Below are 16,728 nucleotides of genomic sequence, written 5' to 3'. Positions count from 1 at the left end.
GGCTAACTATAGGCCCATCAGCCTGACTTCTATCCCAGGGAAGATCTTAGAAAAGTTCATTAAAGAGGCCATCCTTAATGGACTGGCCGGCACCAACATCCTAAGGGATAGCCAGCACGGGTTTCTTGCGGGTAGGTCTTGCTTGACCAATCTCATTTCCTTCTACGACCAGGTGACTTATCACCTGGACAAGGGTGATGAGATTGATGTCATATATCTTGACTTCAAAAAAGCCTTTGATCTGGTATCCCATGATCACCTTGTGGCGAAACTGGCCAGTTGTGGCCTTGGGTTCATCACGATCCGCTGGCTGGGAAATTGGTTCCATGGTCAGACCCAGAGGGTTGTAATTGATGGCAGTCACTCATCATGGTGTCCTGTGACCAGTGGGGTCCCTCAAGGCTCTGTCCTTGGACTCATACTGTTCAACATCTTCATTAATGATGTGGACATCGGATTCAGGAGTGGACTGGCCAAGTTCGCTTCAAGAGACATCTGGATGTTTATCTTGCTGGGATCCTATGATCCCAGCTGACTTCCTGCCCTTCGGGTAGGGGGCTACTACTTTTCCTAGTTGGCCAGTGCAGAAGATTGCCAGGAAACCATTTCAAATGACAACCCAAAGATTCACGTGGAATTGAGATGTGCAAGTTAACGCAGACTCCCATGCTATGCCTTCTTCCTCCCTCTGGGAAACAGGCCAGTTAAGGAAAAGTGAAACTCCTAGGCTAGTAGGTATGGCTAACTTTTAGGATCTCTGAGAGTCCCTTGTGTTACGCCACTTACTGACTTCATTTAGATTTGCCTTGAGAATATGACAAGCTGCATCTCAAAATCACTTTAGCACCTGGCAGCTTCAGGATTAGATGTATAAAGGCAATTTAAAGTTATCTTTACATACACAAGCATTTGCTATATACGTTACTTGTATTAAACACATTTGAACGTATAACACTACTAACATTACTGAAAAATGGAATATATTTATTATAGTGTGAGTTGTTAGTAACCTCTTTATTTAGATTATGTAACACTGATGATTTTTTAGATCCTATTTTATCTGTGTTCCTATAATTTAGCTGTAAAGGTGGAAAATGGAAAGCATAGGCCCTTGTTGTAGCATCTCTAAGAAAACTGCACATTTGTTTTGGGGCAGAATCATCAGCTGGAGCAAATTGGTATAATTCTTGAAATCAGTTCACTGATTTATATCAAACAAAGATCATGTCTTTTGTCTTATGGACTCTTCTCAGAGGGAACCTGTCTTCTTATGAGCAAGAATTGTACAACTGTGTGAGCTTATACATGGGCATTGATGTGTATAATTAAAATTCTTCTACAACCATTGAACATACAGTACAGTCGAGGCAGAGCAAGTGATAGCCGGTTAGGTGTCTAGTTGGCCATCTATAAGGATAATATCTGCAACTGTAGTACTGTTCTACTGCTTGGGTGTGTGCAAATTAGGCATTGAAATATATATGTCATTTTTATGCAACACTACATTTACTTTTCTTAACGTCTCACTTCCTGGCTTTCAAAAAGCAGTATATATACTTAGAAAACTCTAATGAAATCAAATAAATAGAAAATGCAAAAAGCTCTATTTAACCAATCAGCCACATAGCGTTTGAATTGTTAAAACTTTTTTTCCTAATTTCAGTAAATTACTTTTTTATTTGATAATCACAGAGGGGTAATGGATGCTGGACAAGGCACAGATAAATTGTGGAATATGAGACAAAAGAATAAGTTACTGTGAAAAATAATTTAATTCCAGATTTTTGCATGTTCAGGCCAATGCATGACTGCAACTTCAATACATAAACTATTTTTAAGTATTGCAGATTAATTTGTTTTGTTTTATTCATTACTTGGTTGAGCAGATGGAAGTGGTTTTGACACAATTTTGTTTTGTATTTTTCTTTTCTTTTCTTGAAAAAGACAAAGCTCTTTTTCCCACTTTGTCACAGCTGGTTACCAATCAATCTCAATTCACGGTACAGTGATGATAGCACATGTTGTCTGGGGGCCAAATCTGATTGGGTTGCATTTTTTCAGCAGTGTTTCATATCAGAAAAAAATGTGTCTATATGGCAGGGACTGTCAGCACACTATTGTACAACTGTCATTAATAAAACGAGCAACAATGAAAGCATTCATATGTGCCAGAGACTGCTAAATTTTACAATCAAAATCACCCAATTTCTATTACAATTTCTTCACCAGCAGTGTTTTTTTCTTTTACCTGTTCTCTCTTTTTTTCTAGTTTAATTAAAGGCAGACTTACTCTATGTTACTTGTAGAACAGGAGTAATTTTATATCATGTTTAAATAGTGGTAGTTTTAAAGCTATACATATGATAACTGCTATTTTTAATTCTCTCTCAACTCCACACTGATAACTGAGGAGTACAGTGGAGATAAAGGTTAAGTACCTCAAAATGTTTAACAAAATCTATTTAAAAAATGGTTAGATGAAAATGAATATATGTAACTTCTGCCACCACACATTGTGGCTAGTTTTGCCATCATCTTGGATAACTGCTAATAATATTTAGATACAATATTAGAAAGTGTTTCTTGTTACTGTGCATATTGTAGAAGCACTGGTTATTATTCCATAGATAAGTTTGAATGCATTTTTATCCTTTAATGAAAGGATTCAACCTTTCCTTTCTGTGCATGATGAATATGATGCATGAACCCTGAATTTTCTTATTAAGAATAATTTTTCTAAGTATTTACAAGTTTACCTGTTGATAAGTTTGGGCTAAATTAATTTTAAAATATGTCTTTTCAGAAACAGAAAGAAAAATAGGTCTTTTTTCAGAGCTTGTCTGACATTAAAACTGGAGTAGCTCAGACCCCTCGAACATTTTATCTAAATAAAATTTACTGAAATGTTGTGTGTATGCAATGTATGAAAAAATTAGGTTGTAATTAAGCTAAGTTACAAATGACCACTGAATGCAACCACTATGAGTCTGAACTGTGAGATAGGGTCACTTGCTCAGGACTTTCTGAACTGGAGCTACGGTACAATCAGTCATTATTGCGTGGTTAAAATGAGAAAATCTGTATATATGTCAGATGTTTTTGTTGGTATGTTATTTGGCTAACAGTTCACATGTTAGTGAATTTAGGACCAGATTCAACAGTATGATCTTGTTCCTCTGCACTCTGGTGTTGCACAAACAGTTGTTAAGTTTGATACAATATATCTTCAGTTCAGTAGGAAGCATTCTTTTGGGGGCTATAGTTCAGCATTCAGAGATGGATATTTAAATGTTTTTTAAAATAATTTAAATTGCTTTATCATTTAAAGGTCCAGTTCTCAGTTGTTAGAATTGAATGGCCATAGAGCCTTCAGAAACTCCACCTCTGAGTCTGGCCTTTGAGTTTTTCTCTGAGCCTGATTTTAGAGATTCAGTAACACTACTCTGCATGAAGATGATATGCTGGTCTTTGTTATGCTGCATGTAAGCATCTTGTAATGGAAGATGTTACTGGGAGAAAGATGGAACTGGGAGAAAGATGTTTCAATTGGCTAAGTTGTTCACCACCTACAATAACTTGTGGCTTTTTAGAGGCATGAGGAGGAGAGAAGAAAGACATTGAAAACCTTCTTCTTTATTCCTTCATATTCCACCTAGTTTCTTTGGCTGCTGTAGATCAGACAAAAAAGCAGGTTTTCTTCCTGTGTTCTCATTGCCTGCATCATCTGTCAATGCTCATCATTGAACCATGGTGACTTGTGTGGACAGTGTAGGTGAAACAGATGACTGAATGGTGCTGCATCAGTGCTTTAGGACACCAGATGGTTGTAGTGTCCTGCCAGTCCATCTATCCACTGGTCTGATTGCTAGATGGCATGACCTTCTTCAGGGTGGTCCAGAAACCCATTAAGGACTTGGCAGGTGGGCAGACAACAAAGCTGGGATCTCTATTTGAAATAATTGGTGATTGGACCACAAAAGGGACATATTTGCTCTACCTTCTCTATTAATATCCAGGTGGAACATTGCAGTTGTGTTCTAACTGTACCTCTTGGCATCCCACACAGTTGACTTTTTCACCCAGCAACCTTTGTACTATATGCATGATTGACAGGTGCAAGCATAAAAATTGCTGAGCCTTCCAAGGCAGCTGGCTGGCTTGACAAGGCCAGCCCATCAGTGAGTCAAAGAGGAGCGAGTCAGCTGCAGTCCACAGCAGAATACAGAGTTGTCTCTGAGACTGCTTACATCAGACTTTAAAGAGTCAGTCAGTCCTGCTGCCTGTCTGGGTTTAGCTTGGCAGTGGTAGGAGAACCACTTGTGCGTTAACTTTTATTAAAATAAATATGTCACAGGGGCACTGAGGTGCCCTGTTCCTAGGCAGGAATAAGGGCAGCTGCCAATCACAAGGGCAGCTCAGGTGATGGTTGCTGGGGCAATCGTGCTGGTCAGGTGACCAGAAGGGGGCAGGGCCAGGCCTTTATAAACAGCCCAGGCCAAAGCCTAGCTAGCAATTCCCTGCTGACAACCGGAGATGCAAGAGCTCTGCAGTAGAGCCAAGCAGAGCAGAGGTGAGTGGTGCAGCCTGGTCTCCCAGGCGGTTGCATCATGGTAAGGGGGAGAGAACCCTGACTGGGAAGCTTGACGGTGGGACATAGTGGCCATAAGGGCACGGCACTTAAGTTCTAGCCAGGAGGCTTATTTTCGGTTATAGCCAGTTGGCTCACGGCTTTACGTTTCTTGTTTGTTATTGCTACATACCAGAGGACCGGGTGAGGCTGTAGGGGTCTGCAGAGGCCTCACGGGAGCTCCCCAGTAATCTGGGGGTTCCTGGTGCCCTGTGGGGTACAGTGAGTGGTGCCGGGTAGGCATAGCTGTTCGCGCCAGTGTGGCACAGCATTGAGAGGTGTTGACCCCAGCCCTGTGGGGCGATCAGCGGAGAAGCCCAAGTAGGGCAAAAGACCCTGATGGTGGTCTAGGGGACCAGGCATGGCTACAGCCACCTGAGCCCCAACCATGAGAAGGACTTGAGAAGCCCCGAAAGGGGAATAAGCTTATTGAGAAGAGACTGGCCCGATAGGACGCAGTCTGTATGAGAGAAGCCCCAGGAGCGGGCATGTGTACTGAGAGAAGCCCCAGGAGCGGGCACATATTATTGATAGAAACCCCAGAGGGGCTCCATAGTGGTGGGGACCCCAAAGGGTCAAAAGGGCCAGGTAAGGTTCAGGCCACCTGAGTCCAGCTGGGAAGAGTACTGTCAGTAAGCCCGAGAGGGCTAATGGATAGAGGGGCGCCGGTTGCGTGGCAAGCCCAGGGGCGCTGGGCAGGGCGCAGAAAAGAAAAGGACCTGATAACGTCCGGAACAGCTGTGAGGCTTAGGGCGTGCTAAAGGGGAGGTAGGAAGCACGCATAGCCCATAAGCCTGGGGGGTGCACCAGGTCACTCTGTAGAGAGTAGGAGCCCAGACAATTATAGCACCGTGTCCAAGTGGACCAAAGGCAGCCTCCTATATACAACTATATATCAACAAGATATGGTGGGCGAGAAAAGAGGGTGCTGGATCGCCTACTTGACACGGTAGGGGGCACTAGAGGGATCACGGCGGCTCCTAGGCCCTACTCCGTGACAAAATACATGAATAAATTATGTCACTACAGCAGAATAAACGGCTGGCTGCTTCTCTGCACTATTTCTTTCCTTCTTTCCCTGATCTAATATCTGCATGATGAACAATCTTAATTTAGGTATATCCTTCTGGAGCTGATTGCAGACTCTCAAGTCAAACACCCTTAGGGCTGGACCTGTGTCAAGAAGATAAGCACAGTGTTTTGCCAGCAGCACTATAGTTAACAAAGACAATAACTTCCTCATTGTGGCTGGCATTGTCATATTTTTGTGATGTTATGAAAGTCAGGGCATCCATTACTCCTAACAACCATAGCAGAAAAACCCATATCACAGCCCTGTCAGATTTTAACGAAACTGCGAATTCTGCTAAATACTTGTCATCAGCAATCTCAGATAGGACATGAGATGGAGAAGAAGTGGTGCATCTGCTTGCCTTGCCCTTCTGTGAAAACAATGATTCTGTTTGCCATTGACTAGTGCAGCTCAGCATGCAAAATTACATAATTCAGTGCAGCAGTCCAGAAGAAACGGGCCACAACTGCATATGGCTTTCAAATGCATATTTACAGTAGTTCCGTGCTGCTCACAGAACTGAAGGTCAGCTTCATAAGTCTTTTAACCATAGTGCAATTATGCTAGCAGGGACTTTGGCTCTTCATTTTTGGGAAGCATTGGAATGCCCTTCTCCTTCTAACCCCCCTTCCAATCCCAGCTAATATTTAGACGTTAGCTAATTTTTTATACTGAATAAATATACATCTAAATATAGCTCCCAAATAACTAGGAGTGGCCAGGTATTTATGATCCTGTCCTGCACCCCTCCCGCAGAATGGTTGGGACTAGTTCCTCATTTTGCTAAAATAAAGTGGCTTCTTTACCTAATAGATTTACTGAATAGGCTGTGGACCTACCTCAGATAACAAAAACAAGTCTTCAGAATGTAAAAAAGTGAAATTATTTATCATGTGCTAATTGATACTTTGAGCTTTACTTAAAGCAGACCTTTTCATAGCATTTCAGCACATAGGACTCATGGGTTAAAACTCTTATCAGTTCTGTTAGCACACTATTGTGTAATGTCCCAATAACTTTGCCATATGCATAATTTGAATGCATCAATGACAAACAAAATAAAGGAGTAAATGGCAATAGATGATAATGTGTAGGTACACAGAAATTAACACCTGACATTCTCTTTACAAGTATTAATAAATTCAGTTTCACATCCATAACTGATGTAATTATACTCTGACTCAGCAGAACATTTATACATTCACTTAAATATGATGGAAATTATGTAGATGCTGATCTGCTTTGCTTAAAGGGAGCCATATGTTGTTTTACACATGAAGAAACTGAGGCACAGTCTGATTAAATCACTTATTCTGAGCTATGTGGAGCTGGAAATAGAATACATGGGCTGGGAAGCCCAGTCATTTACTGTAGTTGATGATCCTTCCTCCTATGCTATTCGTTAAACTGCGGGTAGTGTAGAATATGCATTAATTTGAGTACAGCAAGGTTATTATTCCAAAGTTAACATTTATTGAAATTATTTAAATATTGGAGGATTAAAACATACTTTATGGAAGTCAATATGGTCCTGGTTAAATCCTGCTAATTCATTCCAAGGGAAAAACGTCTCTTCAGTTTCTGTGGCTCAGACCCTGAAGTATTTTATCGAGCCAGGCCATTGCAGGATTCCATCGATTTAAATCTAAATGTCTTTTTAGGATTTAAGTTCAAAATGCCATACAAAAGAATGGTTCTTGCACAGTGAACCAGTTGTGTAGCTATACATTCTGCATTTTGGAAAAATTCCTAGTTTTAGAATGAGTGCAAGATAGAAAAAAAACACAATGAAATTATGCTTTCAAAAAAGAAAATGTCTCTTTCCACTCTAATATACTTTACTTTTGTGAAATTGGTATCTTCCTCTTTAATATACCTCTTTAAGATTTAAGCTAGAATGTGGCTTACAAAATCCTGTGTTTACCTGGTGTGTTGTTCATGAGGACTGTAGCAATCTCCCCCCAGATAGACAATTGTATTAGAAAACTATTGTTTTGGGGGGAAATATGGTCTTAAAAGAAATTTCCCAAATCAGCACGAGTAAAAATATGCCGCTCATGTAGTTAAAGCCATGATAAACTTGAGTTGTCATATATTGATAACTGATGCCTGATAGCTTAATTTTATCATATTGCTCAAGATCAAGGGCAAAGTGAGTGATATTATTAATAAAGCCCTAATACTGAGTGAACATAGCAATACTAATTTTATGTAAAGTTTTTAACTAATGCATAGTGTAATAAAAATGTCATGAAGATTAATGTGAGGTGGAATTATCTAGCACCGGATAATAATTTATCTTCCAAAGTTGTATCCAAGAGAAAATCAGATTGGCACACTCCAGGTAGGAAATTTTGTTCATCTCTGTAGTCAACTACATAATGATTTTTATTTTTTCCTTTTTTTTGGTAACATAGGTATGATATCAAAGATGATTATACCTTGCGCATTAAAAAAGCCATGAGTACAGATGAAGGAACCTATGCATGTATTGCTGAGAATCGAGTTGGGAAGGTGGAAGCCTCTGCTACTCTCACAGTTCGAGGTGAGTGCTATATCTGAGTAAGAGCCTATACGCATATATTTTAATCTCACTTTCTGACACGATGGGACAAATCCTCCCTGTCTTTGTAGACATAGACCCATTGCAGTCAGTTAGCAAGGGTTCTGCAAATCCTGGTCCTGCAGAAGCCAGTGGCAAACCTACTGTTGACTTAAATAGTGACAGAATTTCTCCACAGGTGTGAATCTGTTTCAGTATTTGTAACTAAGGATATGGACAGGGCAAATAATACTGAAAGGGGAAGGAGAGGGCATAGTGCTTTTCAAGCTGTTCTATTGTAACTGTTCTATGTGTCTGCCTTATCTCACAGTAAAAGGAAGCTAAGTCATGGAAATATAGCAACTATTAGATTTTACTGTTAATTTGCTACAGTTTAGTTTCACTTGCTTTGGAATATGAGCAGACAAATGAAACATATACAACAGATCAGCTGAAGCACACTCATGACCAGTAACTTATCCCTCCCCTTTTAAATGCTGTAATTTTTTTTCTGTTCATGATCTAAAAGGAAAATTAATATGTATGCAAGTATGTACCACATAACTTTGATATATGATTTAGTATGTCTTCCCCCCAGTTGAGATGGTCTGTTCACGTTTCTTCCTGTAATAAAAATGAGGAACAAATTAGTGTGTGTGTGTGTGTGTGTGTGTGTGCGTGTGTGTGTGTGTGTTTTCCACATATAGCATTATGGAATGGAGGTAGTTCTACCATTAATCCAAACTGAAAAGATTGGCAACATCCAAAGAAATAAAAAATGTAATTAGGTATTGTAAAGTTTAGGCATGACATTTTTCCCCTAAAAATCTGTGGAATCTACCAAATATTTATTTAGTGGAGTTAGACAGCATGAGGAGGGTTGAAGACCAACATCCTAAGGAGTTTTCAAAATGTCCATTGTGATAGTAGATATAGACATGCTAAAGCTTATTGGGAGAGAAAAAGTTTTAGAAACATAAACCCAGATGAGTAAATAAAATGTAAGAGTTAAAAGCCTTTGTTTTTTTTTTTATTCAAAATGATAAGTAGCGCTTGATACAATGGATATCACACAGACACTATTTCACAGTTTAGTGGTGCATGCTGACAGTTTTCAGTAGAGCTGTGAAAGGTTAATAAAAACATTTTTAGCTTTATCTGTGCTCCTTTTTCTTACACATTAAATCAAATGCTCAAAGTCTCTATGGATTGCTTTATTAGAACAGGGGTCAACTGACCCAAGAGGCCAGTTTCCATTTCCATCCATTTAATGCATGGACACAGTTCAGTTTAATTTGCTGAATTCAAAGAAAAAAAAGTCACCCACTGGCTTTGCAAGGAAGAGATGTCCATATGTAACAAAGAAAAGAAGATATTGAGATAATCCATTGGCAAAAATGTGACTGTGTTGTTCTCTTTAGGTAGTGTTAATACAGTTTTCCTGTTGTAAGACAAGAAATGCCTTGACTTGTTCTTTGTTTGTGAGAGAGATTGTTTTCCAGTTTTGCAATTTAAAAGAAAAATGTCATTAGTATTCTCTCTCCAACACGTTCCTGTTCTGTGCCTTTGTCACAGGCAGAATCACACTGCCCAGTCTGGCTGCTGGTGGGGTAGCCTTAACATTCTCCCAAAACTGTGTCCACTGCATGCATTTTCAGGGGGGGGCTCTCCTGAAATCCCAGCCTAGCTGTGTTATATGAGCAGTGACTAGAACAAAGCAAAAATCCTTTGAAATCACTGGAGCTTGAACTTGACCAAATTAAGGTGAAAAAAGGAAATATATAATTTAATCGATTTTCCCACACTATAGAAGATTTCTCATTATCTTTTTTCTCCTGGCTTTATAATTTACAGACCAAAGCTATCATGTTTATTCAATACAAAAGAAGTCACTATATTACAAGCATATTAAACATTCAGAATGTGACAGAAAATGAGAAAATCCAAGAAATCTGAGGGTGACAGCTCAGTACTCTGGGCTTTGTAGAGACAAAGGACCCCTGGGTAAACTCCCATTCATTTTGAAGTGATCAAGAGTTGGCCCTATTTTTAATTAATGGAAGTCTTCATTTCAAAACTTTTGTCAGCTGGTTATTAATATACTAGAATATTAGGGTTTGGTTTTTTTCCACATACAAAGGCAAAAACTATTAACTGTGCTTTAGCATTCATACTGGGGTGATGCTAGGACAGGACTGTGTAATCTATATGGCCACTGAAAAGCCTGAGTTCGAGGATGCCCTGCCTACATGCAACCTGCCCTTCACAGCATAAAGCCCAACACCATATCCTTGGCTTCAACCTGACCTCACTAACCATAGGGGAGGGCAGAATTCGAATGCCTTGACCAAGCCCTCATTCCCCTATTTGTGAAGCCGCAGTTCTGTTCTACCTCTTCTTTTTCTAGTCTGCAGGATGACAGAATATATTCTATGTCAAAAAGATAAGAAGCACGCAAGCGGGAAATGGTTAAAGGAAGTGGTTATGACAGTGGTTGGGTAAGATTGCAGGAGGTGTGGGAAATGAATGAGCCCTGAACATAGTGTATTGCCTGGGGAATCTGTAAACCATAGGTTCTGGTTTATGAACCCAAACAAGAGAATGAATCTAGTGAACTTCTAATAAAGTCACATAGCAAGTGGACAACTCATCTATTGCTAAAATAAGGGAAGTTTCATCTCCCCAGATTCAACCTCAAGTGAATTTTCTGTCCGAATCTTAAGCTTCTCCAGATCAGGATGTCTATATTTTAATAACAGAGGAGCTGACAGCCCTTTTCCCCAGATCAAGAGTAATGAAGGGCTGTAGGTATATTCAAGAAATCACTTGTTGCAGCAACTGCTTTCAATCTTGATATCAGTCTGAAGCAGAATTAACCTGTCGATCATTCAGCAGCAATTTTTTAGGAACTATAAGTTATCTAAGCAGTAATTTGGGAGGTTCTGAGTTGAAATCCCCATGGTCATTCCAACTTATCTGTTATATTTTCATCAGCCCTGTCAGTGAGGAAAACATGATGTGATATAAGCTTCCATGCCTATTGCTGGATAAGAAAAACGGTGTCTTGGGCTTCTCCTTACTACAGTACTGACTGACCATGCTTATAATTCAATTGGTATTTAGATCAGACAGTGATGGCTTCCTTTTATTGGCATGACATTTGCTAGACTGTGGTTTGAATGGTTGTATTTATCAGGGGCTAGAAGGTTGTACTAATGCAAAGCCATTTTATTTCAGTTAAGCATTAACAGAGATACTTGATGACAACATGCGAACATATAAAACATGTTACTCATATGATTGGTTTGCGCTAGCTTGTTCGGATGCTATGTCCGAAAATATGCAATTAAAAGGATTCTTGAACAATAACCTGGACACCTTACTGAGCCTGACATTTGTGAGTTGAGAGATCATGGAAGTGTCCACAGTTAGACGTAACATTGCACGTCATGCATTCTGACAGAATTTCTTTTCTTTTTTTAATTTCCTTTTTATGTTCTCACCACACCATTGTAATGTCTACAGCTCGCCCTGTTGGTAAGTAACCATCCTTCTATCCATTTTAGCATGGCTTCACGCAGTGCTTCATCTTTCATTTGCAACAGCATTTGACCGATTTAAATGCAATTATTATTAATCAGTGCATAATAGTTCTAACTTCCTAATGTGAGGCAAGTAATTTTGACAGAACTGCTATTTCTGAATTTTTTATTGCTTCTATTCTGCTATACGCAATGGCATTTGCCAAATCACTAACCAGCCACCACACCAATCAATTGAAACTGTGGGGGTGAGGTGAAAATGAGCCAAAATCACTAATCCAATCATTCTTAACGGTCCATGGATGTATGTTTAAGGGCCTGGAACAAAGGCTATTGAAGTCAACAGCAGGTCTCCTATTGACTTCAGTGGTCTTGGTATCAGACCATAAATGATCTGGCTTATTCTGTTTTTGCTTACATAAGAAGAAAGGCTAAAGCTTTGCATGTCCTGTATTTTTTATTTTATTTAATTATTGGTTCCTCTGTTGAGTTTTTTAAAATAAAATAATCACAGTCCTTAAAATGAAGAGGAGTTAATAGAGTTGAGAATGTGGGGGAGTTTACTAAGGTGCATTTTTATCTGTGAGTTATAACATTCTTGGAAAATGCAGGTTTTGCTTTTGGAGTACACTAGAGGGCACCAAATAGTATGCACTATGTTTTCACTAAAATGTTCACCGAAAGCCTACCTCTGATTTTTTTACTTGGGAATTTGTATCCTCTGAAATTTTGAAACCTGATTATAGTTTTCAAAATCATAGTTAAATTATAAAAAATGAAGCTAATAGAAAATGACACCTATCCATAGCTAAGCATTATTCTTATATTAAGAAATATTCTAAATATTGAATTTGTTTATTTTTATTTTCAATAATAGATTATTGCTCTCTGCCAAGGAGAATTTCATGAATTATTTAACTATTACACTGCAACAATCAATGTCATGTGTGTGTGCTTTTTAGAAATTGAAATTGAAATCTGTATATATGAAATTGAAATATATATATATATCTTTCTATCTATACAGATATAGATAGATATATATATAGATAAATGAAATGTTTAGTTAATTTAGTCTATTGTAATGATTTGAAAAGTTAATATTTGTTTTAATAGATGATTCTAAAGGGTTCAATCCTGAATGATTCACTTCAGATAAAATTCCTTTTAGGAGTTTTATTCATCTAAAATTTGGGGTTTGAACTTAAGTGTGTTGTATACCATTTAGAATTTCTTAAGCAGAATTTGACCCTGGCTCATCAGTGCATCATACTCCAGCTATATACAGATTTCCATTAAGATTAATGGAATTACATCATGTGAAACTAGTGTCAAGTTATGATGACTTAGGTCATTTGTTTGAAAGATAAATATGATTTGTAAGTTGATAAAGATGGAACATGAGCAATTAGAACACCACCAATAAATGATGAATATCCTTCCCTTATTTCATGGGAGAAATATAGCAGGGGAACTTGCAAGTAAAATAGTAGGTTTCTGTGTGGTTCATCCCCGTCCTCCCCTCCTCCCATCACACTCATCCTCTATTTTTGGATTCTTTAGAGCTGTGATCTTTAACCAGGGTACCAGGCAATAATAGCACTGTTCTCTATGTAAATACCTATATGTAGATCACAAAATAAACGAAGAGATTTCATATAGTATCAAACACATTCTGACTTGTTGTGGACTTTGAGTTCTTTGCAACAGAAAAATTATTGTAAGTTTTTTTTTTCCTGTGAAAAGCTAAGAGCTGGAATTTTTTGAAGGGTGCCTTGGGCATAAAACAATTGAGAACAGTTGAGAATCATGACTCTAGAGCCTTGAGTCATGATTCCATCTTTTAAGATCATACCAGACCTTAAGTTATTCAATTGCCAATCATGTGGCTACTTTGTAAGAGTGCACTGTGGACACCTTGACTTTTGCTATCCCATAACTGTTTTATATTGTTAGAGGTCATCATTGCTGAAAAAAAATGTCTCCCTTTATTTGATTGATTGAAAGAGCCATAAATTATAGTGGGCTACTTAAAATGATGATTGTATAATATGATGTTTATCAAAATATTTAATTCGATGATTAGCTTTGTGAATTGAGAGATGGTGAGTATACCAACCCCTACTACACACAAGTGTATGGAGACAGCAAGTAGATTTATTGTATATAAACATGCAGTATATTAACAGGGAATTTAATTATCAAGGCACGAAAATGGCAGCAAAACATTATAATTCATGTCTAACTGAATAATAATAATTATTACCAAAAATAAACAAAAAATCCCTGTTCTTTTAATAACTTAATGTGTGCCTATATTGTTCTTGCTAGTGTTCAGTGAGCATAGGGCTACTTTCTCAGGGTTCTCATATATGTTGCACCAATGTTACAGCCCCCCAGTCTATATTGATAGAACAAAAGTAAAGGAAGGGTCAGTTACTTAATATCAAAATACTTAACTGTGTCCTAGAAGCATGCGTCTTGTATGGTATATTTGTACATGCCAATATAGTCTAACAGCTGAATACAATCTGTAGTTTAACAGTTTTTCTTCCCTCAAGGTCCCATGAACCATATAAACTCTTAGCACATTATATTTCAACCTGTTCTTCTTGGTGAAAATGTCTTTTGAAAAAAACAAAGTCAGAAAACAAGGATTTAAAAAAAAAATGTATTACACTTTGTATCTTGCTACTTCAATATTCCAAGATCATACAGCAGTTCTTGTTGCAAAATGGGCTTTTACAGTTTTCAGTTTAGGGTGTTTTGTTTTAGTTTGTTTTTGTTTTATTTGCACAATGGTTTTATGCATTTATTTATTTATTTATTTATTTATTGACTTTAACATTTTTGTTTGAATTTCTTTTGGAGTGGAAAATTCCAGGATGGATTATTTCTGTCAGTCACCATCTTTGGTATATGCTTCATATATAAAATGAAGCATGGTTCTGCCTAAGGTAGATGGCAGCTGGTGATTTGAACAGTTCTGCACCAGATTAGTCATCATGTTTTGATTTGCTGCTAGGAATAAATGTGTTGCCCATGTCTAAAATAGATGTTCTCTTTATAAGCTTTTGAAATGATTTCCTATGGAAGTTATAACAGATGGGTTTAGGAAGTTGGATATTTATCCCTATTTAAACCATTTACTTCTGTGATTTCACTCATCAGATGGGTTTTCCAGACAAGCAAGTTAATATTTTCACACATGCTGGTTTTTACTGTCTCTCTTATGCCAATCATACATTGGAATAAACCTGCACTAGCACTGGGACAAGGCCACAAAGCTTCCTCAGTCTTATCTAACAGTAATCATTATCCCAATCCTCTAAAAACAGAGATCAGGTTTATCCCGGGTGTGACAGTCCTGGCTTTTTTGCCAGGGTCAAAACAGGTCAGCGGGTGGTGGGGGAGGGAAGGAGACAGGCAGAAGGAAGGTCAGTGGAGACCGTCATTTACACACTGTACCCTGAATGGTAATTAATTCAAGTTAGGCCTAATTGTCCTGGGAAAAGTGGTATCTCAGCATTTCACAGGTACTTAAAGTGACAACGGGCCAACACTTTTGTAGGGTCCCAGAATAAAAAGCTTTGTCCAATCCAATGACATCTAATGCCTGATCTTAGCATATAATAGCTTCTAAACTGTTCTGTTTGTGAATGGAAATTTACAGAAATAGATTAAAAGAGAAAGAGGTCAATTATTAAGTTGATATTCCCAATTAGTTGCCTTCTTCCTGATCATCCACTAAGCCAATTTAGTTCTCAAACAGCACTCAGTTTTCAAATTAATTGCCTACATCCAGTTGAAAGTACAGTTCTGTGCATTTCAGTTGCATTACAGTAACTCAAGCCAACTTGATTTATGATATGACTCAACTTTCCAGAAAAATATGCAGTGCATTAAGAAGTTGGATTTCATTTGCAGTTTCAGTAGGAAGTGTGCAACTGAACTTAAGAAGAAAATGGGAAGACCAAAACGTGTAAGAAAACTTTATAATCTTTCCAACCTGGGGAAGGCTGATACAGAGAGATAAGTCACCTACTTTCCATTTTCTATATTTAGGTCTAATTAGATGCAGTCTATTTAGATTTAAGTGAAATGTAACTTCTTGATGCATTGTACTCTGTTCTGGTAAGCTGTCACATCATAAATCAACCTGGCATGACTTAATGACCTATCAAGAATGTTTCAGTCCAATATATATGAAACATGAAGAACCATGTTTAGAACAGAACTGTATTATTCTTTGTTGTTTGAAATAACTTTCATTAGATATTAAATGGAAAAGGTGATTCTTTCTCTCCTTTCTAGCCAGTAAGGTTGCTGCAATATCCAGCCTGTATATTTCATAAAAGTTGCCAGACTTGGAGTTTTTTTCTTTCTTTTAGTGCCAGACGTAGAAGTATCACCCTTCACGTGGGCATCAGGATTATTATGACAGCACCAGAAATGGTGATTGGTGTGTGACAGACGTGGTGTTATTCCACTGGGTAATATTGTGCCATCTTTCAGTGGCAGAAATTCTGATAACTACATCAAACCACGGCATTTCGCCAAACTGCCTTCTGCTGTTTTCTACAGGGATTTTGGGGGTAAGCAAAAGCACCAGCAGACAGCAGGCATTTATCATTTGGACCTTCTCTGAATGGAGAGTGTGTGAACCAGGATGCATCTTGGTTATTTATCAACTGGCAAACACTTTAGTCAGATTAGTGAGGAAAGCAGAAAACAGAACAAATCCAACCATGGGGCAAAATATCACTATCCTCACATGTAAACAAAAACATAAAGGAGAGAGCCAGATTGTCTTGGTGGTGATTATCTGTGAAGATTTGTTAGAAAATCCTTAAATCCATGAGAAGTTTGTACTCAGACAAAGCTCCCAATTCCTTTGACCCTGTAGTAGTACAACTTTTTTTTTTACATATACAGGTTGGCAGCA

General features: G+C 38.2%; 1 protein-coding gene across 2 annotated transcripts in view; it reads left to right on the top strand.

Moving 5' to 3' along the window:
* Nucleotides 1–16,728, top strand: part of ROBO2 (roundabout guidance receptor 2) — a 581,029-nt gene that overhangs the window by 409,178 nt on the left and 155,123 nt on the right. For both annotated transcript variants that reach the window (XM_019528743.1, XM_019528742.1), the window contains exons 5-6: nt 8,117–8,244; nt 11,767–11,778. In XM_019528743.1, the coding sequence (XP_019384288.1) occupies nt 8,117–8,244; nt 11,767–11,778 (140 nt within the window). The remainder of the gene's footprint in view (nt 1–8,116; nt 8,245–11,766; nt 11,779–16,728) is intronic.

This window comes from Crocodylus porosus, unplaced genomic scaffold (genome assembly GCF_001723895.1).
Source record: "Crocodylus porosus isolate Cpor-Errol unplaced genomic scaffold, CroPor_comp1, whole genome shotgun sequence".
Lineage (NCBI taxonomy): Eukaryota > Metazoa > Chordata > Crocodylia > Crocodylidae > Crocodylus > Crocodylus porosus.
This window is presented reverse-complemented; position numbering and strand designations above follow the sequence as displayed.